This window comes from Carcharhinus amblyrhynchos, chromosome 7, assembly GCF_965287045.1.
Source record: "Carcharhinus amblyrhynchos chromosome 7, sCarAmb.v2.hapA, whole genome shotgun sequence".
NCBI classification, from domain to species: Eukaryota; Metazoa; Chordata; class Chondrichthyes; order Carcharhiniformes; family Carcharhinidae; genus Carcharhinus; species Carcharhinus amblyrhynchos.
Genome location: NC_137330.1, coordinates 111,434,462 through 111,457,522, shown reverse-complemented (window position 1 = coordinate 111,457,522; position 23,061 = coordinate 111,434,462). Strand labels below are relative to the sequence as shown.

At 42.1% G+C, this 23,061-nt stretch overlaps 1 protein-coding gene across 2 annotated transcripts in view; it reads left to right on the top strand.

Annotated features, from left to right (window-relative positions):
• The window catches only part of rmdn2 (regulator of microtubule dynamics 2), a 126,122-nt gene extending 103,726 nt beyond the window's left edge, over positions 1-22,396 (top strand). The window contains exons 7-12 of one of the 2 annotated variants that reach the window (XM_080192957.1): positions 10,940-11,038; positions 13,591-13,644; positions 13,767-13,844; positions 19,833-21,301; positions 21,389-21,629; positions 22,194-22,395. In XM_080192957.1, the coding sequence (XP_080049083.1) occupies positions 10,940-11,038; positions 13,591-13,644; positions 13,767-13,844; positions 19,833-19,886 (285 nt within the window). In that variant the 3' untranslated portion in view covers positions 19,887-21,301; positions 21,389-21,629; positions 22,194-22,395. Of the gene's footprint in view, positions 1-10,939; positions 11,039-13,590; positions 13,645-13,766; positions 13,845-19,832; positions 21,630-22,193 lie in introns of both variants that reach the window. The other variant, XM_080192956.1, reaches the window with a different exon arrangement.
• Positions 22,397-23,061: the final 665 nt, after the last annotated feature.

The window sequence follows — 23,061 nt, the reverse complement described above, 5'->3', positions numbered from 1 at the left end:
TCCAGACTTTCAATCCCTGGTAGGATGCGAAGGGCTGAGAGAATTTTTGGCTCCATGAATCCAATCTTTAAAAATGACTATCTGGAGCAGAAGGATGGTCTGGATTATAAATTTAGGGCAGGTGACCTAGGAAAAAGTGAAGAGACATGAGGTGGGCCAGGCAAATAGTCTGCCTTGGGGCCCAGAATTGTATCAAAAATGTTTTTAAGAAAAATAAATCATGAAACATCCCTCCACTCTCACCTGCCATGTATTTCCAATGCTTAATTCATCACAACCCATTCCACCTCATGTCATCCACCCAATAACCCCTCATCATCTCAGTGCCAACCGATAACCACCCCCCCCCCCCCCCCCCCCCCAAACGTACCCTCCATGGCCTTTTATAGCCTCTATCCAACCTAGTTAAATGTCATGCCCCACACCCATCACTCTTTGCCATTGTATGTACTATGCCAATTCACCAAGTATCCATTAAGGTCAGACCTCAGAACATATGCAGAAATGAAAGAAGATGAAGTTCTACAAAATAAAGCATCTATATCATATAGGGAGGCAGTGACATAGCAGCAATATTACTGGACTAGTAGTCCAGAGGCACAGGCTAATGCTTTGAGGATGCGGATTAAACTCTCACCATGGAAGCTGGTGGAATTTAAATTCAATTAATAAGTCGACAGTCAAAATCTAGTCTCAGTAATGGTGACCATGGAACCATTGTTTATTGTCATAAAAACCCATCTGGTTTACTAATGTTCTTTAGGTAAATGTTATGATCCTGAACCAAATCACCAGGTTCCTGATGTGATCCAGTTCAGGACTGATAACGTTTTTTAAAGTAGGCAAAGTTTCAGATCCAAGAGATTTTGAACAAACAAAATGAACTTTGCAATGCAAGGTCAGAAAGATAAAACAAATTACAATATCTATGTTATACTCTAACATCCAGGGTTAATATGAGGTACATGTGAATTCATAAGCAAATTGTGGTCAAACCCACTGCATTGCACAATAAATAGCAAATGTGACAAGACAGATTCCATGGATTTTTCAGCAACCCACCCAGACATTAAACAGGATGAATCAACTAATGTCTCAAAACATGTCCCATTCCCAATCCCATCTCCACAAAATTGGGAATAGCTGTGTTTTGGAAAGCCCCCCATTATGACAAAAATCTGGGCCACTCTCTTTGACGTCCATTGGAGAAAGTTATTAATTAGCAGACAGTAGGAACATTGCTTTAGCATTGCAATGACCTATTTAATGTGGGCTCTAGTTGATGTTGATCCTCTGGTACCACAGTTCAGCCAGCAGGTATGAGTTTCTGAAAGGAAGCATGAACTAAGTTTGCAGAGCCCTTGTCAATAAACAGCAAGTCACTACTATCCAGCCTGAAAGAGTGGGATGTTGGGGTATGGAGAATGGGTGCAAGCTAAAAATACCATGAGCAGAGGCCTGCATGTTGTCGGCGCAACATCATGGGCCGAAGGGCCTGTTCTGCGCTGTAATGTTCTATGTTGCAATATCCACACACTATTGCATTTTAGCAAATTACAAATTCATCAGATCCATGCAGCAATTTTCAAGACAGCATATAATGATGTGTGTCCAGGAAAAGTTCTAATTAACCTGGATCCCAGAGCCTTGTCACTTGTTCATGGATAAGTGATTAAATAATTTGGAGGTTACATAAGAACATAAGAAATAGGAGCAGGAGTAGGCCATCTAGCCCTTCGAGCCTGCCCCGCCATTCAATAAGATCATGGCTGATCTGCCGTGGCTCAGTTCCACATTCCCGCCCTCTCCCCATAACCTTTGCTGGCATAAAACTTTAACTGCAACAGGCAAATTACAGGGAACATTTTAACTTCTGGTTAAGTCCAGTCCTGATGTGGGTATGCCGGCGTTGGACTGGCGTAAACACAGTGAAAAGTCTGACAACACCAGGTTTTAGTCCAACCTATTTATTTGATAATATACTCACAAGCTTTCGGGTTAGTCCCTTCGTCAGGTGAATGGAGAGTTCAGTCCCAAACAGAGGCAACACAGATCTGTGACAGCTGTTCTGGAGAAGTGCAGTCTTCTATGCAATTTTCCTCTGAGAAGTACAAATATGTAACCCTGGACATGCATGTTCTTTTGGTAGAGTAAAAAATCTCCAAACTCCATTTCTCTCAGTATTATCCATGCAATTGAAGTTCCATGTGTTCCTCCCAGCAATTGCCCCGGCTTCTCCCATTAGCAAGAGTTTTCACTTTTGTGGCCAGTGATCCCTAATCATCCTGAATGTTGTCTAGCCACCAGAAACTTTAAATTCTGCAGTGAAAATAACAACAAAACAATCCGTACAGCAAGCATTTACATCCAGCATTGTAGCAGGTGCTTTCCCATTTAATACTGTTGGAATTGGCTATTTCTACTCTGTACAGCAATACCTGGTCGTTCAGTGAAATCCTGAGATCAATAAAATATCAGTTAATATCATGGACAAATTCTGCAACGACTTAACAATTGATGGTGACTGAAAAAGAGGGAGAAAATAGATTATGAGCGCAATCAAGCAAGACATATAAAAACAGAGCTTCTACAGATATACCACAGCTTCTACCCTGTGGATCCCTGTAAAGACTTTGCATTTTCTTTTGAGGCTGAGGCTGGGTTTTAATGTGAAAAGCAGAAATTGCAAACTTACACAAATATTTTGTATCTGTCACAGAGTCATAGAGATTTACAGCGTGAAAATCAGCCCTTCGGCTCAACTTGTCCGTGCCGCCTAGTTTTTACCACTAAGCTAGTCCCAGTTGCCTACGTTTGGCCAATATCCCTCGATACCCATCTCACCCATGTAACTGTCTAAATGTTTTATAAAAGACAAAATTGTACCCATTGCAGCATATTTGGATTTCCAAAAGACTTTTGAAAATGTGCCACATAAAAGGTTGTTGCACAAGAAAAGAACTCATTGCACTGGTAGGAATATATTAGTATAGGTAAACAATTGGAATTAATAGGAGACAGAGTCAGGATAAATGTGTAATTTTCAGATTGGTAAGCTGTAATAAGTGGAGTGCCACAAGGATCAGTGCTGGGTCTTCAGCTAATTACAATCTATAGCTATGATTTGGATAAAGGGACCAAGTGTACTGCAGAAAGTTTGCTAATGATATAAAGTTGGTGAGAAATCAAATTCTGAGGAGGGCACTGTCTGCAAAAAGTTACAGATGTTAAGTGTGTGGGCAAAAGTGGCAAGTGTGGGAAAGTTTGAATTTGTCCATTTCGTAGGACAAATAGAAACGCAAAATAAAAATTAAGGGAGAGACTACAGGATATTCAGTGTCCTCATATGAGAAACAGAAAGCATTATCAAGCAAGTACAGCAAGTAATTAAGAAGCCAAATAATATGTTGGCCTTTTGCAAGGGGGGATAAAGTATAAATGTAGGGGAGTCTTGCTAGAGCCGTACAGGGTGTTGGTGAGATTCATACTTAGAGTACTGCGTACAGGGTTTGATTTCTTCATTGCATTGGAGGCAGTTCAGAAGGCTCACTGAGTTGCTTCTAGGGATGAAGTTGTTTTATGAGGAAAGATTGAGCAGGCCGGGCCAATACTAGAGTTTAGAAGAATGAGGTAATTTTATTTAAACATATATGCTAGTAAGGGAATGAGAGGATATTTCCACTAATGGGGTAGCTTACAAATAGGAAGTATAGTTTCAGAAAAAGGGAACATCCATTCAACACAGATGGGAAGGAGTTTCTACCCTGAGGGTTGTGAGTCTCTATAATTTTCTACCCCAGCAAGTTGTTCAGACTGAGTCGTTGAACTTATTCAAGGCTGAAATGGACCAATTATCAAGTTATATGAGAGTCAAAGGTTATGAGAAACAGGGAGGAAATTGGAGTTGAGGCTCAGCATATACCAATCATGAAGAGGGCAGTGCAGTTGATGTTGTCTACATGGACTTTAGCAAGGCCTTTGACAAGGTACCACATGGTAGGTTGTTCCATAAGGGATCCAGGATGAGGTACCTAAATGGATACAAAATTTACACAAGTCAGAGGGTGGTTATAGAAGGATGTTTTTCAAACTGGAGGCCTGTGACCAGTGGTGTGCTCAGGGATCAGTGCTGGGTCCACTGTTATTTGTCATTTATATTAATAATTTGGATGAGAATGTAGGAGGCATGATTAGTAAGTTTGCAGATAACACTAAGATTCATGGCATAGTGGACAGTGAAGAAGGTTATCTCAGGTTGCAATGGGATTGCAAGGTGAAAAGCTGCAGCATGTTACAGTGCAGAGGGACCTGGGGGTCCTTGTGCACGAATCGCAAAAACCCAGTCTGCAGGTGCAGCAGGTGATCAGGAAGGCGAGTGGAATGTTGGCCTTTACAGCGAGGGGGAGAGAATATAAAAGCAGGGATGTCTTGCTGCAACTGTACAGGGTACTGGTGAGGCCGCAGCTGGAGTACCGTATGCCGTTTTGGTCGCCGCACTTGCGGAAGGATATATTGGCCTTGGAGGGAGTGCAGAGAAGGTTCACTAGGCTGATACCGGAGATGAGGGGGTTAGCCTATGAAGAGACATTGAATAGACTAGGTCTGTACTCGTTGGAGTTTCGAAGGCTGAGGGGGGATCTTAGAACATAGAACATAGAACACTACAGCACAAACAGGCCCTTCGGCCCACGAGTTGCGCCGAACACATCAACACCTACCAATCTATAGACCTATCTATAACCCCCAATCCCATTAAACCCCATATACTCATCCAGAAGTCTTTTAAAAGACCCCAGCGAGTTCGCCTCCACCACCACTGACGGCAGCCGATTCCATTCACTCACCACCCTCTGAGTGAAAAACTTACCCCTAACATCACTTCTGTACTTTCCTCCCCGCACCTTAAATCTGTGTCCTCTCGTAGCGACCATTTCAACCCGGGGAAATAGCCTCTGAGAATCCACCCTATCTATTCCTCTCAACATTTTATAAACTTCTATCAGGTCGCCTCTCAACCTTCGTCTCTCCAGGGAAAAGAGTCCCAGCTCCCTCAACCTAACTTCATAAGGCATGCCTCCCAGTCCAGGCAACATCCTTGTAAATCTCCTCTGTACCCTTTCAATAGCTTCTACGTCTTTCCTATAGTGAGGCGACCAGAACTGCGCACAGTACTCCAAATGAGGCCTGACAAGGGTCTTATAAAGTTGCAGCATTACCTCCCGACTCCTAAACTCAATCCCTCGATTAATGAAGGCCAGTACACCATACACCTTCTTGACCACCTCCTCCACCTGCGAGGCCGATTTAACAGTCCTGTGGACCCGGACCCCAAGATCCTTCTGCTCTTCAACACTACTAAGACTCCTGCCCTTGATAGTGTACTCGTTCATCCCGTTGGTTCTGCCAAAATGGACGACTACACATTTATCCGCGTTGAAGTCCATCTGCCACTTCTCCGCCCAGTCCTGCATCCTATTTATGTCCTGCTGCAACTTTTGACATCCTTCCAGACCATCCACAACACCACTGACCTTCGTGTCATCAGCGAACTTACTTACCCATTCCTCCACTTCCTCATCCAGATCATTTATGAAAATGACAAACAGCAAGGGTCCTAGAACAGATCCCTGGGGCACTCCACTGGTGACTGACCTCCATTCAGAAAAAGACCCATCCACAACCACTCTCTGCCTTCTGCAGGCAAGCCAGTTCTGGATCCACAAGGCCAAAGGCCCTTGGATCCCATGCCCTCTCACCTTCTCAAGAAGTCTTGCATGGGGGACCTTATCAAACGCCTTGCTGAAGTCCATGTACACCACGTCCACGGCACTTCCTTCGTCAATGTGTTCAGTCACATTATCGAAGAACTCAACTAGGCTCGTAAGGCACGACCTGCCCTTGACAAGTCCACGCTGACTATTCCTGATCATGTCAAACCTCTCCAAATGCTCGTAAATCTTGTCCCTCAGAAGCCTCTCCATCAGCTTACCAACCACTGAGGTCAGACTCACCGGTCGGTAATTTCCCGGGCTGTCTCTGTTCCCTTTCTTGAAAATAGGAACTACATCCGCAATCCTCCAATCTTCCGGAACCTCTCCCGTCTCCATTGACGACGCAAAGATCATCGCCAGGGGCTCTGCAATCACTTCCCTCGCCTCCCACAGTATCCTGGGGTACATCCCATCTGGTCCCGGCGACTTATCTATCTTGATAGAATTCAAAAGTTCTAACATATCCTCCTCCTTAATATCCACACGCTCAATCTTTTCCATCTGCTGCAAATCCGTAGCAAAATCTCCCAGATCAGCTTCTACTGTGAATACTGAGGCAAAGTACTCATTAAGCACCTCTGCCATTTCTTCTGGTTCCACACAGACCTTTCCCCCTTCACCTTTTATAGGGCCTATCCCTTCTCTTCTCATCCTTTTACCTTTCACATATTTATAGAAGGCCTTGGGATTCTCCTTAATCTTACCCACCAAGGTCTTCTCATGACCCCTTCTGGCTCTCCTAATTTCCCTTTTAAGCTCCTTTCTACAGTCCTTATACTCCTCAAGATCCTTAACCTCTCCTAGTTCCCTGAACCTTTTGTACACCTTCCTTTTCCTCCTGACTAGGTTCAACACAGCCTTCGTGCACCACGGTTCCCGCGACCTACCAAAACCCCCTTGTCTCATCGGAACGTTGTCATGCAGAGCTCCAGACAAACATTCCTTGAATATCCGCCACCTTCCTTCAGTACTTTTCCCTAAGAACGCCTCCTTCCAGTTTGTTTGTCCAAGTAACTTCCTGACTTCTTCGTATCTCCCCTTACTCCAGACAAACACCTTCCTAGCCTGCCTGATCCTATCTCGTTCCAATGCAATTGTGAAGGAGATAGAATTATGGTCACCATTCCCAAGATGCTCTCCTACCGAGAGATCCATCACCTGCCCTGGTTCATTCGCCAGTACCAGGTCAAGTACAGCCTCACCCCTCGTAGGCTTATCCACATACTGTGTCAGGAAACCTTCCTGAACACACCTAACAAACTCCTCCCCATCCAAACCCCTTACCCTAGGGATATTCCAGTCGATGTTTGGGAAATTGAAGTCTCCCATCACGACATCTCTGTTATTAATACATCTTATAGAGGCTTATAAGATAATGAAGGAGATAGATAGGGTAGAGGTAGAGAGATTTTTCCCGCTTAGAAAGGATAGCAGAACTAGAGGACACAGCCTCAAAATAAGAGGGGGGGGGGTGCAGTTTAGATCAGAGTTGAGGAGGAACTTCTTCAGCTGGAATTCTCTGCCAGTTGAAGTGGTGGAGGCTACCTCACTGAATATATTTAAGTCACGGGTAGATAGGTTCCTGATAGACAAGGGAATTAAGGGTTATGGGGAGAAAGCGGGAAAGTGGAACTGATCCACTTCAGATCAGCCATGATCTTATTGAATGGCGGGGCAGGCTCGAAGGGCTAGATGGCCTACTCCTGCTCCTATTTCTTATGTTCTTTTGTATCTTGATCAATTGGGCAATTGGGCCAGTGGGCTCATGAATGGCATATGGAGTTTAATTTAGATAAATGTGAGATGATGCATTTTGGTCAATCGAACCAGAGCAGGACTTACTCAGCTACTGGTAGGGCGTTGGGGAGAGCTACAGAACAAAGAGATCAAGGGGTACAGGTTCATTGCTCCTTGAAAGTGGAGCCACAGGTGGACAGAGTGGTGAAGAAGGCATTTGGCATGCTTGGTTTTATTGGTCAGAACATTGAATACAGGAGTTGGAACGTTATGTTGAAGTTTTACAACACATTGGTACAGCCACACTTGGAATACTGTGTACAGTTCTGGTCACCCTATTATAGAAAGGATATTATTAAAGTAGAAAGAATGCAGAAAAGATTTACTGGAACGCTACCGGGACTTGATGATTTGAGTTATAAAGAGAGACTGGATAGACTGGGCCTTTTTTCTCTGGAGCATAGAAGGCTGAGGAGTAATCTTATAGAGGTCTATAAGACAATGAGCAGCATAAATCAGTGAGATAGTCAATATCTTTTCCCAAAGGTAGGGGAGTCTAAAAGTAGAGGACATAGGTTTAAGGTGAGAGAGGAGAGATACAAAAGTGTCCAGGAGGGCAATTTTTTTCACACAGAAGGTGATAAGTGTCTGGAACAAGCTGCCAGAGGTAGTAGTAGAGGCAGGTACAATTTTGTCTTTTAAAAAGCACTTAGACGGTTATATGCATAAGTTGGGTATAGAGGAATATGGGCCAAATGCGGACAATTGGGATTTGCTTAGCATTTTAAAAAAAGGCAGCATGAACAAGCTGGGCTGAAGGGCCTATTTCCATGCTGTAAACCTCTATGATCTTAGTCAATGGCAGAGCAGGTTCCAGGGGCCCTATGGTCAACTCCTACTTCTATTTCTTTATTTTGATCTTGTTTTCTTATTATGTCACCAATGTTTCAATATCAGTAAAACAAAGGAAATGGTCATCGACTTCAGAAAACGTAGGGGAGGACATGCCCCTGTCTACATCAACAGGGATGAAGTGGAAATGGTCGAGAGCTTCAAGTTTCCAGATCACCGACGACCTGTCCTGGTCCCTCCATGCTGACACTATAGTTAAGAAAGCCCACAGATGCCTTTATTTTCTAAGGAGGCGAAGGAAATTCAGCAAGTCCACTATGACTCATGTCAACTTTTACAGATGTACCATGGATAGCATTCTTTCTGGATGTATCACAGCTTGGTATGGCTCCTGCTCTGCCCAGGACTGCAAGAAACTACAAAGGTTGTGAACAGAGCCCAATCTGTCATACAAACTACCTCCCATCCATTGACTCTGTCTACACTTCCCAGTGCCTCAGCAAAGCAGCCAGCATAATCAAGGATCCCACGCACCCAATACATACCATCAGGAAAAAGATACAAAGGTCTGAGGTCGCATGCTAACAAACTTGAGAACAGCTTCTTTCCTGCTGTCATCAGACTTTTGAATGGATCTACCTTGTATTAAGTTGATCTTTCTCTACACCCTAGCTATGACTATAATACTACATTCTGTGCCCTCCTTTCCTTCTCCAAACGGTGTGCTTTGTCTGTATAGCTTGCAAGAAACAATACTTTTCACTGCATACTAATACATGTGACAATAATAAATCAAATCAAATCAGATTGGCAGCATTCGCTTTGACTTTGGCAAGCAAGAGCAGACAGCCTGGCAAAAACAAGGGATTTTTCTGCCAATAAAGTTTGCAATATACCAAACTTTGCTTCACACCACTTTATTTGGATTCAGTTCATGGATCTGCTCCTGCTGTCACATTAAGCTATTTTGACCATTTCCACTTGCACTATTTATGATGAATTGCTGACATAAGTAGCAGGACAGGATGCATAAGACTGCACTTTAAGTGCTGCAATATAACAAATCAAAAAAGTAGACCCTTAAGGCCACCTAACAGTATCTGAAAAGAGAAAGAAACAGGTTAGCATGGCAGAAGGGCTTTCTCCAAAATATTTTTACTTGTAACTTCGTTATCCATTTACTGAATTAACTGAGCATGCCATGCTACACTTCATTGCTTTAGAAGATGTAAGTAAAGAAATCTGTGTCCTTTTTTCAATAAGTGTCAGAATTATTAACTTTAATGAAATGTTTAAGGCAATAACATCTGCAGCAATTAAGCCAATTATTCTTTACTGTATTTTATCATTCGATTTGGACGATCTAGCCAGAATCCATGTCATTCAAGATGTTATTAAATTTGTTTGTCACAGGATAAGGGCATTGCTGGTAAGGCAGCATTTATTGTCCATCCTTATATGCTATTGGAAGGTTTTGGTGAGCTAACGTTTGGTTATAATGCAGTGGCTTGCTAAAGCATTTCAGAGAGATGTTAAGAGTGAACCACATTGCTGTATAAAGCAATGATATCCCAACAGCCATGCAGTCAGATACATAACACAAAACAGGACAAAACAAACACAGACTTTGCAGAGGCTGGACTACAGGAATGTTGCCTCAGTTGATGTTGCAATCATTGTGTTTGTCCTTGTTCCTTGTACAGGGTCACAGTCTTTGTATCATGCATATCCATTCTCCAGCAGCAACCAAGAAGTTTGTGTAGATGCCCTCGGAGTGCCAGTTTCTTGTGTTTGATGAGATCGGACAGTATAGCATCAGCACCTGGAGCATTGCCCTTGGCAAGTGAGTCAGTTGCTTTGCTAAGTTCCTCCACTGGTTCAACATCCAACTCTGCCTTAATGGGCTTTCTGTAGTGTCTAGAGCGTCCTCGATTCCTGTTGTTTACAAACAACAAGAACCAAGTACATCTGAAGTCGTGTTCTGCCCATCTCTTCAACTGTTTGTTATAATTGGTGATGACCTCCAGATAGGCTTTTATGACAACTTAGTAGTTCCATGGTCACTATTACTGACAGTAGCTTTTTAGCTTTTTTTCTTCACTGTTACTGGGTCAAAATCCTGGAACTCCCATCCTAACAGCACTGTGAATTTACCTGCACCAAATGAATTACAATGGTTCATGAAGATAGCTCACCAACACCTTCTCAAGGGTGATTAGTAAGGGGTAAGAAATGACCTTACCAGCCACTCACATCTCATGAAATAATGTTTTAAAGTTTAAAACAAAGATTGTAGCATCATTTTCTAGAATATAATTTTTATATTTGCCACTAACATGATAAAACCTTTGGATTAAAGTTTTTCATCCTAAGTATTGTGATATGTATCTCTCAATGCACTACTGATTACCATAAGTTAATGAACAGCCACATTCATCCTTTACTTTTTAAAAAATTACCTCTATATTTAGGAATCATTTCATAGGTACTGTCAGAGTCTGATTGCATACTGTTACGCTAAAGTGGCTCATTTGATTTGTTTTATTCATGCTAATGCTGTCGGAGTTGATGGTTTGCAGGCTTCACAGTTGTCGTGGCTAGAAAGAAAGGTGGCTGCAACGTTATTTAACGAGGCACCAACTTCAACCATACAGGATGCTTTGCAATGTTTTCTCAAGGTAATAAACTTTTGCCAGTTATTCAGTGTTTTGTGTCCTGCTTAAAGCTTGGTTACTGAATCAAATGTTGATTTTAATTTTAGAACATTTCAGAATGGAGCAAAAACTTCAGGCCATTTAGATACTGCATTTATTTCTTTCTGCCATGTATCATTTGTATTCATCATCCTGCAAGATAACAATGACCATGTTCATCATCTGGGGTGTTTGGTAGAAGTCTGGAGAGTATTTAGTTGACTGCGGAGGCTGATCTGCACCTGGAGATTTCTATTGCAAGTACGACAGGATACCTCAGACAATCGAATTTTCAATGAATTGCTGGCTTGGGATTTTCTCTTGGCTTCTAACCTGTGCATGCTTTTGAAGGAGGTCACACTTTTTTTATTTGGTTGTACTGGGTGCAGACATCCTAGCCAAGTTTCTCGCAGAACTTGATGTTGATGTCAAACCTAAGTGACGCCTTCAGGATATCCTTCTAGTGTGCAAACATACAGAAAAGGGGTAGAAATATGCCACCCCAGTGAGATACAACAGGGAAATGAGAATACTGGACTGAACTGTTTTGTATACTTTAAAATAGAACACCAGTAAAACAGGTAAATAAGAATACTGGTCCAATCTGTTTTTCCCCTCCTTGAACTCGTCCCCTTGAACCTACTCCATCATTCAATAGGATCACAGCTGATCTGAATGTAACCTCAACTTCACATTCCTGCCTACCCAAATAACCTTTCACTTCCTTGCTTATCAAGAATCTATCCAGCTCTGGCTTAAAAATATTCAAACACTTTGCTTCCACTGCCTTTTAAGAAAGTGAGTTTCAAAGACTCATGACCCTTTTGAGAAAAGTATTCTCCTCACTTCTGTGTTAAGTGGGTCACTCCTTATTTTTACACAGTGATCTCTAGTTCTAGGTTCTCCCTCAAGAGGAAACAACCTTTCCCCATCAAACTTGTCAAGAGCTATACGGGTGTTATGCATTTCAATCAAGTTGCCTCTTGCTTTCTAAACTCCAGTGGATACAAACCTTTCTTCATAAGACAACACACCCATTCCAGGTATTAGTCCAGCAAACCTTTTCTGAACTGTTTCTAACACATTTACATCTTCTTTAAATAAGGAGACCAATACAGTACACAGTTTTCCAATGTAGTTGCATCAATGCCCTGTATAACTGAAGCATAACATCCCTACTTTTGTATTCAATTATCCCCACAATAAACAAAAATATTCTATTAGCTTAATGGTTGCTGTATCCGTATACTAACCTTTTGTGATTCATGCATTAGGACACCTAGATCCCTCTGCATCTCAGAGCTCTGCAATATCTCACTATTTGGATAATGTGCTTCTCTTTTATTCTACCTATCAAAATGAATAATTTCGGATTTTCTCACATTATACTCAGTTTGCCAGATCTTTGGCCATTGATGTAATCTATCTAAATTCCTCTTCACAACATACTTCCTACCTATTTTTGTATCATCAACAAATTTAGCAACCATCCCAAGTCACTTATATAAATTGAAATAAGTTGAGGCCCCAGCAGTGATTCCAATAGCATACCACCCTTCACATCAACCAGAAAGTTACCCGTTTATGCTTACTCGCTATTTACAGTTTGCTAGCCAATCTTCTATCCGTACCAATATGTTTTCTCTGCACCATGAGCTTTTATTTTCACAATAACCTTTTGATGTGGCACCTTATCAAATGCCTCCTGGAAATCTAATCATTATCCTTGCACAATTCTATTTTTTTTCTTTAAGTTTAATACTGTCTTTAACTTTTTTAGTTAACCATAGATGGTGGTCCTCCCATTGTAATTTATCTATTTCGTGTATAACTAAGAACATAAATGCTGGCTGTCTTAATTTTATTATTGTAAAATCTTAGTAAAATCTGGGACAAGAATAAGCCATTTAATCCATCATCTGCTTCCAGTCAACTAATTTAGCTAGCTTAACTTTTAACAACACTTGGGCCACTTCATATTGTTTCATCATTACCATTCTGCTTGACTAATTATTCCAGGCATTAATGAAAATCATTTTCATATTAAGTGTTTAAAATGACTTTAAACCTGTTTTTTTCTGGTATAACAAGCTTCTGTGGTGATACTAGATTCCCTTACTTTAAAACAATACTTTATCTTTACCTGAATTTCCAATAACAACTTAAAATTTATATACTCCTTTAACATAGCAAATGTCCTAAGTGCTTCATTGGAGTCTTATAAAACAGAATGTTACACTGAGCCACATAAGGAGCTATTAGTATTGGGATTGGATAATAAAGACTTGGTCAAGGTGGTGGGTAATGAGATGTATCTTAAAAGGGAGAAATAAGAGGCAAAGATTTTTAGGGATGGAATTCCAGAACTTAAGGCCCCAGCATGAGAGATATGCTAATCAGCCTGTTTCAAGCAGAGCTTCATGGTCTGCCTTGCAAATTAGCCGCTCAATTCTGCATTTGAAATCTGATTGCCACCCTAACACAGCTCACTCCTTTAATTCGCGAATCTAACCCATGTGTTTGTCTTCTGTTTTCAGGTAGAGGAACTACATCCAAGATATTCCAAAACTAATTGTGTATATATAACAAAGGTGGGTGCCATGTTTCCCTGGTCCCTTAGAAATATTATGAGCATTCTGTTTATAAATTTAAAACCATCATGTTTAAAATTGTTTAAAGTACATTTCTACAAATTATTTTGTTTCACCTTTAGTGTTACAAAGAACTTGGACAAACCAGCAATGCACAAATGTGGTGTGATATGGCAACATCCTTTCCTGACACTGCAGAGGTATTTAACCATGATCCTTAAAATTCATATAGATATATATACATATACAAAACATGAAACATTATGAAGAATACATAATCTGTATCTGTTAACATGTCTGTATTTTCCAGGTGGATTTAATCTGTGGTTAACATTGTTTATGTGCACTTCCCTAGCGATTCAATGAATTTCTCCTGTGATAGCTGACTCTTACCCCTATCTGAGGCTTAGATGGGTGGCACTAAGAGTATTACAATTAGCTTCAGTAATCTTTATGCTGAGAAGGGGGAAATCTCCAAGATTCGCCATCCTGATGATAATTGACTAACAGCTGCTAGAAGTATGTATATATGGATATCAGAATTGATCATAATATCATCTGCCTTCTGTGGCAACCTTTCATATCATAAGAGATGGCTTGCACTGTGGTCTATTCTGCCTGGCTCAGAAATCCCACTTTGACATGGCAACCCTGTTGCGTTTGCTGTGGAGGAAGACGGCAGGCTGAGTAGATACACAATTCTCTGACCTCTACAGATGTCAGAAAGCTGGGTGGGTGAGCTATGAGGAAGATGCAAACATACATCAGTGATTTGCACAAACTGACTGAGTGAGCAAATGCCCACTATATGATTCTACAGGGTTGGAAGTTGTTGTCAAAGGAATAGCTGCTATGTCAACCAAAATGGTCCTGTCTTTGCAACTTGACTAGATTCCTTGGCATGCTTCCTCTCTCACTAATCACTCATTTCTCTACATTTTCCCTTCATCCACCTTTGTAAATGCCTACTGCTTTTTACCGATATTAAGCACTTAGAAGTAAAATAAATAGAATCATTTTCTTATCTTGGTATCCTAGTAACACCTGACAGCAAAGTGAGTAAGATGTCAGGAAGCACGTCACACTTGCAATACAAAGCTTCACAATAATGTTAGTTGAGAAACAAAACTTTACAATAATTTCTCAATGGAAAGCAGAATGAAATTACTTAAAATGCTATATTTAATCAACATTACTATATGAATGTTGAAATTGGAATACAAGCAAAACAATGGAGGATAAATTAAAGGCAACAGATGTGGTTTCTGAAACATATGAGGAGGATTAGTTGAAGAACACACACAACTGATGAGGAAGTTTTGAGGAAAGCAGGATCACCATGAGACAATTACAGTTGGGCATGTACTTAGGAGAGTGAAACTACATCATTTGGTAGTGACTGGTAAAATTGAGAGCAGCAGACCTAGAGGAAGACAGAGGAGGAAATGTGTCAATAGCTTAAGAAGCAGGAAGGTACAAAATGTGAAAACAACACCAAGACCTGTTTAAATACCCATTTAAAAGCATTTTTGTGGGCTTTTTGTATTTACCTCTTTAAGAATTCTGAGGGAGTGGTTAGAAGGGAGTTGTGGACCAGCAAGCTTTAATTATCAGGTGGTCACACGGTGAAGCCTTCCATTGTTTGCTGGAGCAGAGAGAGAGATAAGAATTTACCTGTTAAAAACCTGTTTAAATAAGTTTAAAGCACTTTGTTCCTTGTAGAACTGTTTAAATCATTTAAAAGCATTTTTGTGGGCTTTTTGTATTTACCTCTTTAAGAATTCTGCGGGAGTGGTTAGAAGGGAGTTGTGGACCAGCAAGCTTTAAATCAGCGCCAGGTTTAAAAAGAGGCCTGGTATAGACAGCGGGCAGTGTTGGAGCGGGCAGCGGAGTGAGAGGGAAGCAGAGTGAGCAACTAGGGCTTAATATCAAAAGGGCTGGAGAGAAGGGCCAGGTAAGTTCATGTGGAAATTTTCAATACTACTACAGTGAATAATGGAGGAGCATGTGATGTGTTGTTTCTGTATGATGTGGGAACTGCTGGACCCCAGGGTCCTTCCCAGTGACCATGTCTGCAGTAAGTGCAGGTTGCTGGAGGAGCTCCAGCTCAAGGTAGATGAGCTGGCCTCTGAGCTACAGACGCTGAAGCTCATCAAGGGGAGGGAGGGTGACATTGTCAATGGGGTGCAAGTGACATCCACCCCCCCTAGACAGGCTAACTCTAAGGGTCAGGAACAACAGGGGGCTGCTGAGAGGAAGAAGGGGGGTGGGGAGCGGAGGCCTCAGCCTCTCAATCTGCATAACAGGTTTGAGGTTCTTGCTTCCAGTCTGGACGAGGACGAGGGAGGTGAGGTTGGTGAGCAAACTGCACACGGTACAGTGATGCAGCAGGACATAGGCAAGGAGAAGGTGAAAAGGAACATAGTAGTGATTGGGGATAGTGGGGTGAAGGGTATTGACACTGTCCTTTGTCACAATGACAAAGTGCACAGAAGGGTGTATTGTCTGCCTGGTGCTCAGGTCCGGGATGTCGCATCTGAGCTGCAGAGGAACCTGGAGTGGGAGGATGCGAATCCGGTCGTTGTGGTACATGTGGGTGCCAACGACGTAGGCAAAATGCGAACTGAGGATCTGGGGAGGGAGTATGAGAAGCTGGGAATGGAATTAAAGAGTAGAACCGACAAGCTGGTTGTCTCTGGGCTACTGCCTGAACCAAGTGCAGACGGGCGTAGGGTTGATAGGATTAAGGAAGTGAATGGGTGGCTCAGGGATTGGTGTGGGAGGAATGGGTTTGAATTTATGGGGCATTGGCATCAGTATTGGGGTAGGTGGGACCTGTTCGGGCGGGATGGGGTTGGTCTGAACCGTGCTGGGACCAGAGTGCTGGCGAATAGAGTAAAGAGGACTGTAGACAGGGCTTTAAACTAATTGCGGGGGGGAGGGTGCGAGGGTAGGTGACATTACGGGGTCTAAAGTTGAGGAGAGGGTACAGGTAAGGGAAGAGGCCGAGGATGTCCCAACAATAGAGGGAGTAGGGGGCGTGAGTATGGTTGGTGGCGTTATGGCAAATAGGGTCCAGGTGAAGGCTGGGATGAAGGCACTTTATCTGAATGCACGAAGCATTCGGAATGAAGTGGATGAGCTGGTGGCGCAGATCAGCACAAATGGATATGATCTGGTGGCCATTACAGAGACGTGGCTGCAAGGTGACAGGGACTGGGAGCTGAATGTCCAGGGGTATCAAGTGTTTAGGAAGGATAGGCGGGAGGGAAAAGGGGGGTGCGTAGCTCTGCTGATTAAGGATAGCATCAGGGTGGTAGCAAGGGATGATATTGGAGCCAAGGAGCAGAAAGCGGAATCGTTGTGGGTAGAGATTAGGAACAGCAAAGGGAGGAAGACGCTGGTGGGTGTCGTCTGTAGGCCCCCGAATAATGATCTGGAGGTGGGGCGGGCTGTTAACGCACAAATAAGTGCGGCGTGCAGGAATGGGACGGCCGTAGTTATGGGGGATTTCAATCTGCATATTGATTGGTCGACCCATGTTGGACGTGGTGGGCTCGAGGAGGAGTTCTTGGAATGCTGCCGGGATAGTTTCCTGGAACAGTGTGCGTTGGAGCCGACGAGGGAGCGAGCTATCTTGCATCTGGTGTTACGTAATGAGGCGGGTAGAATTAGGGACCTTGCGGTGAAGGATCCTCTTGGGGAGAGCGATCATTGTATGGTGGAGTTTCTGGTGCAGTTGGAGGAGGAGAAAGTGGGTTCCCAGACGCGCGTCCTTTGTTTGAACAGAGGGGAGTACGGTAGGATGAGAGAAGAATTGGCGAATGTGGACTGGGGGAGTGCGTTGGAAGGTACGTCTGCTGAGGAGCAGTGGATGATCTTTAAGGAGATCTTTCTTGGTGCTCAGCAGAAATTTATTCCGATGGTCAAAAAGGACAGTAGGAGGAGAGGTAATAAGCCGTGGATAACGAAGGAGGTGAAGGGAAGTGTTAAATTAAAAGCAGAGGCGTTTAGAGTAGCTAAGAGTAGTGGGCGAGAAGAGGATTGGGAGAGGTTTAAATGTCAACAAAGATTGACAAAGAAGTTGATAAAGAAGGGTAGGAGAAACTATGAAGCTGGGCTAGTGCTTAATATAAAAAAGGATAGCAAGAGTTTTTATAAATATATAAAAAGGAAGAGGCTGGCTAGGGTGAACGTTGGTCCCTTAGAGGATGAGAAGGGGGACTTAGTGGTAGGGGTTGGGGATATGGCTGAGGTCCTCAATAACTTTTTTGTTTCTGTCTTCACGGAGGAGGACGTGAATAATTTGCCAGGTGTTAGAGATGGAAAGGTGGTAGGACTGGAGGGTCTTAATGACATTACTGTTACGAGAGAGGCGGTGCTTGACAGACTGGAGGGGCTGATTGTGGACAAGTCGCCAGGACCGGATGGAATGCATCCGAGGGTTCTGAAAGAAATGGCGGAGGTGATAGTGGATGCCTTGGTGGTTATTTTCCAGACGTCGCTGGATTCCGGGGAAGTGCCGGAAGATTGGAAAGCGGCTAATGTTACGCCGTTGTTTAAGAAGGGTGCCAGGCAAAAGGCAGGGAATTATAGTTTAACGTCTGTTGTAGGTAAAATGTTAGAATCCGTCATCAAGGAGGAAATAGCGAGGCATCTTGAGTGGAATTGCTTGATAGAGCAGACGCAGCACGGTTTCGTTAAAGGGAAGTCGTGTCTGACAAATTTACAGGAGTTCTATGAGGATGTGTCTAGGGCGGTGGATAGAGGAGAGCCGGTGGATGTGGTCTTTCTAGATTTTCAGAAGGCGTTTGACAAGGTACCTCACAAGAGGTTATTGCAGAAGGTCAGGGGACATGGAGTTGGGGGGAGGGTGTTAGCGTGGATAGAGGATTGGTTGTCAAATAGGAGGCAGAGAGTGGGGGTCAATGGGTGCTATTCGGATTGGTGGTTGGTGACTAGTGGGGTGCCCCAGGGGTCGGTGCTGGGGCCTCAGCTATTTACCATTTATATAGATGATCTGGAGGAGGGAACCGAGTGCAGGGTGTCGAAATTTGCTGATGACACCAAGATTGGGGGAAAGGCAAATTGTGCGGAGGGTGTGGAGAGTCTGCAGAAGGATCTAGATAGGCTGGGCGAATGGGCCAGGAAATGGCAAATGGAATTTAATGTTGGCAAGTGTGAGGTGGTCCACTTTGGTAGGAAGAATGGTAGGAAGGACTATTACTTACGTGGCGAAAAACTGCAGCAGGCAACGGTGCAGAGGGACCTCGGGGTCCTTGTGCATGAGTCGCAAAAACCCAGCTTGCAGGTGCAGCAGGTGGTCAGGAAGGCGAATGGGATGCTGGCCTTCATAGCGAGGGGGATTGAATATAAAAGTAGGGAGGTCTTGCTGCAGCTGTATAGGGCATTGGTGAGGCCGCAGCTGGAGTACTGTGTGCAGTTTTGGGCGCCGCACCTGCGCAAGGATATTTTGGCCCTGGAGGGAGTGCAGAGGAGGTTTACTAGGCTGATACCGGAGTTGAGGGGATTGAGCTATGAGGAGAGGCTGAATAAACTGGGCTTGTACTCGTTAGAGTTTAGAAGAATGAGGGGAGATCTCATTGAGACGTATAAGATGATGAATGGGATGGATAGGATAGAGGTGGAGAGACTCTTCCCGCTCAAAAAAGACAGTAGGACTAGGGGGCACAGCCTCAAGATAAAGGGGAGGCGGTTTAGAACGGAGTTGAGGAGGAACTTCTTCACTCAAAGGGTGGTGAATCTCTGGAATTCTCTGCCCGTTGAAGTGGTGGAGGCTGCCTCGCTAAATATTTTTAAGAAGCGGGTTGATGGGTTCTTGATAAGAGAGGGGATTAAGGGTTATGGGGAGAGGGCGGGAAAGTGGAACTGAGCCACAACAGATCAGCCATGATCTTATTGAATGGCGGGGCAGGCTCGAAGGGCTAGATGGCCTACTCCTGCTCCTATTTCTTATGTTCTTATGTTCTTAAGATGATGGCCGTTATCAAAGATCATGAAAGTTGGAGAGCCATGATAGTTATGTTGCGAAACATGACAGCTGAAGAAGAGACAGTTAGCGACATATTCCTGTACATTTGACAATTATTGCTATGTGAAAATATGGCAGTTTAAAGTGGAGTATTGATTAAACATTTTTATAGGTATTTTCCTTCCCCCTCTTTCAGGAACCAGAAACTGAAGAAGAATTAGAAAACCTGATATCTGTCCTCATGCAATAAACTCAACTTCTTCAATTCTTGTTTTAAAACATTTAAATGTATTCATGATTGGCATAACTATATCATAATATTTGAATGTATTCATTGACATAACTATACTGTAATATTTCCTTGCGGAAAGGGGCAAGACAAATGAGTTACATTGCAAATAAGCAGTAAAGAACATTCTCTAACATGTACTAAAATTTTGCTTGAATGGATTTATTTATTGAATCATGTTGAGTTCAAAGATTCTAAGTTAATTTGGTTAAGATTATTAACATTAAGATTATTAACATTGAAAATATCCACAGTATGGAAATGTACATTTTAAAATGATGATGGGCTATATCAGCAAATATAGTTTTTTTAAATAGATTTATGATCACTAAAATATTTGTAAAATCCAGGAAATGGTTATTTTTAGTGACATACAGAAACCACTACCTGCATCTTTACCAAAAATATTGGGAAGCCCAAAGGCAGTAAAAATGACTTGAAACATTAACATTCTTTTTTTATGTTTGAAGGGAAGAAGGGTATAATTATCAACATCTATAATGGATGATCAAATAAATTGTATTTAGCTACATGTTGTATTTTTTTCCAAAGATTAATAAAATATAAAAGTCAGTATACAGGACATAAAGTTTCTATCTTCTGTGCTATAAAAATAAATGTGGTTATTATTTATTTATTAGTCACAAATAAGGCTTACATTAACACTGCATTGAAGTTGCTGTGAAATTCCTCTAGTTGCCACACTCCTTGACTGTTCGGGTCAATGCACCTAACCAGTACGTCTTTCAGACTGTAGGAGGAAACCAGAGCACCCGAAGGAAACCCACGCAGACACAAGGAGAACGTGCAGACTCTGCACAGACAGTGACCTAAACTGGGAATCGAACCCAGGTCTCTGGTGCTGTGAGGAAGCAGTGCTAACCACTGTGCCACCATGCCGGCCCAGTATTAGAGTATTAGAGAGAGTAAAAACAAATATCATAAATTAGAAAGGTTCCTCTTTTAGATTTTGCTCTGCTGTTCAAACAAATAATAGCAAGAAATGAGATTGTAAGTGAGAAATCAACTTTGTAAGATGGTATCTTAGGATGGAAGATTTTAATGCATCAAAAAGTGAATCCAGTGCAGCTGAGGACTTTTATTTTAGAAGTAGCATCCAGAGAATTCACATTGTCTCCAACGCTTTGAAGAAAAGACATTAGGATTTTCCTGATTCCCACTGACCTCCCAAGCTGGAACCACATATCTATTGAACCTCATAGACTTTGCTGCTTTTGCCACTACCATCTTCTAATACCTTTACTTTTGAGACCATGTGTAAACATTGGACTTCACAGCCCCAGTCAGCAACAGATGAAGACTTCTTCACATAACCTTCGAACAGCAATCCCTGGATAAGGGTCAGCAGCTCCTTGGTAAGTTATACTGGCCATGTTTCATTGAAATTACAGTATGAATTTATTAATCAACAGTATTGGCCTATAATCTTTGATTCCTGGCAGAAAAGTATGGTCCGCCAAAAAGAAGAAACGTTGCGCACTTACATTTCCTGAGAAGCTCTGCCAAAATTCCCGATGGATGAGCCTCCAACCTTCAGTGCAACCATCTCACCAGGCTTCACGTGATGCAAAAGAATTGTAACCACAGCCCCTTATGAGGTGGCAAGACTGGGAACTCCGATTGAGGTCCAGGTTCCAAAAAGCAGTTTTGCATTGAAGACAGGATCCCCTGCTCTTGTAAAAGGTATGTATTTGTATTTTCTTTCTGCTATTTATTTTAAGTGGTTGATACTACTATTATTGGCTCACTCAATCTATAATTTGTAATTCATTTTAATTATTGAACAAGAGTATTATTTAATATGTTAAAAATAACATGTTTTATTTGTTTTAAATTTGTGTAAGTATTATTTAGAATCATAGAATCTCTGTAGTGCAGAAAGAGACTATTCAGCCCATTAAGCCTGCACCAATGACAATTCCATCCAGGCCCTATCCCTACAACCCCATGTATTTACATTGTTAATCTGCTTGACAATAAGAGGCAATTTAAGATTGTCAATGCACCTAAACCCCCACATATTTGGACTGTGGGAGGAAACCAGAGCACCCAGAGGAAACCCACACAGACATGGGAGAATGTGCAAATGCCACACAGACAATCACCCAAGAGTGGAATTGAACCTGGGCCTCTGGGTCTGCAAGGCAGCAGTGCTAACCTCTGTGCCACCCTAAATCTGCATTGTATTATTATGTAACTTATTAATATGTGTAACATGCTTATAAGTGTTGGTGTGTTTTAATTTAGAATATGGTCAGAACGTCTTGAACTGTGATTTGGATACCTGCATGAGATTGATCAAAGGAGAGTTCACATTTTGGGCCATGGAAAATCTAGATGTGTTTATCATTAATATTCTTCTGCCTTGCTTACTTTTATAATTCTCATATTAACTATTCTGTATGTTTCAGTAAAGCATTTGTATAATTTTGTGTTTAAATGTTCTTGTTTCAATAAAGCATTAGTAGAACTTTGTAGTTTAATGAAAAATATTGACAAAAATAATGTTATAAATACAAAACTAAACATTTTATTGATGCAGTCATGTTTAATTACCTTGTCTTTTCAAGTTTCTTACAGAATATACATTTCTCTAACAACAATCAATAACATGTCTATACATTAACACAACAGTTCTGTTGCCTCTAAACAAGGAGGTGAGGGATGAAAATGAAGAGGAATAAGGAGGGAAAGGGGGAAAAGAAGGGGAAAGAGTAGAAGAGGAAAACAGGACAGGGGAAGGTTTGGATTTTACATGTAGCCTGCCTCTTCCATGCCTATATCAAATCGAGCAAAAAGTGCAATGTTCTAGTGATGTTGGTCCATGATTCCAGATTTTCAATCTGCACTAGATTCTATAACACTGAGTTCACATCAGCTTAGAGGAGACTTCCATATGTCATCTTGAAGGATACACTGTCCTGAAGCATTTGAACGAGCAAGGTTACACAATGATCAACATTGCATCAGGAAGACTGTTCAAATAGGGTTAATAACTGGTTACTATATTGCAAAACCAAATACTGAAATTCACTCCAGACACTAATTTGTTATAAATGAACAAACTTTTGTATTGGAATTGGTTGCCATGACAAAGTTGTCAAAAATATTCAAA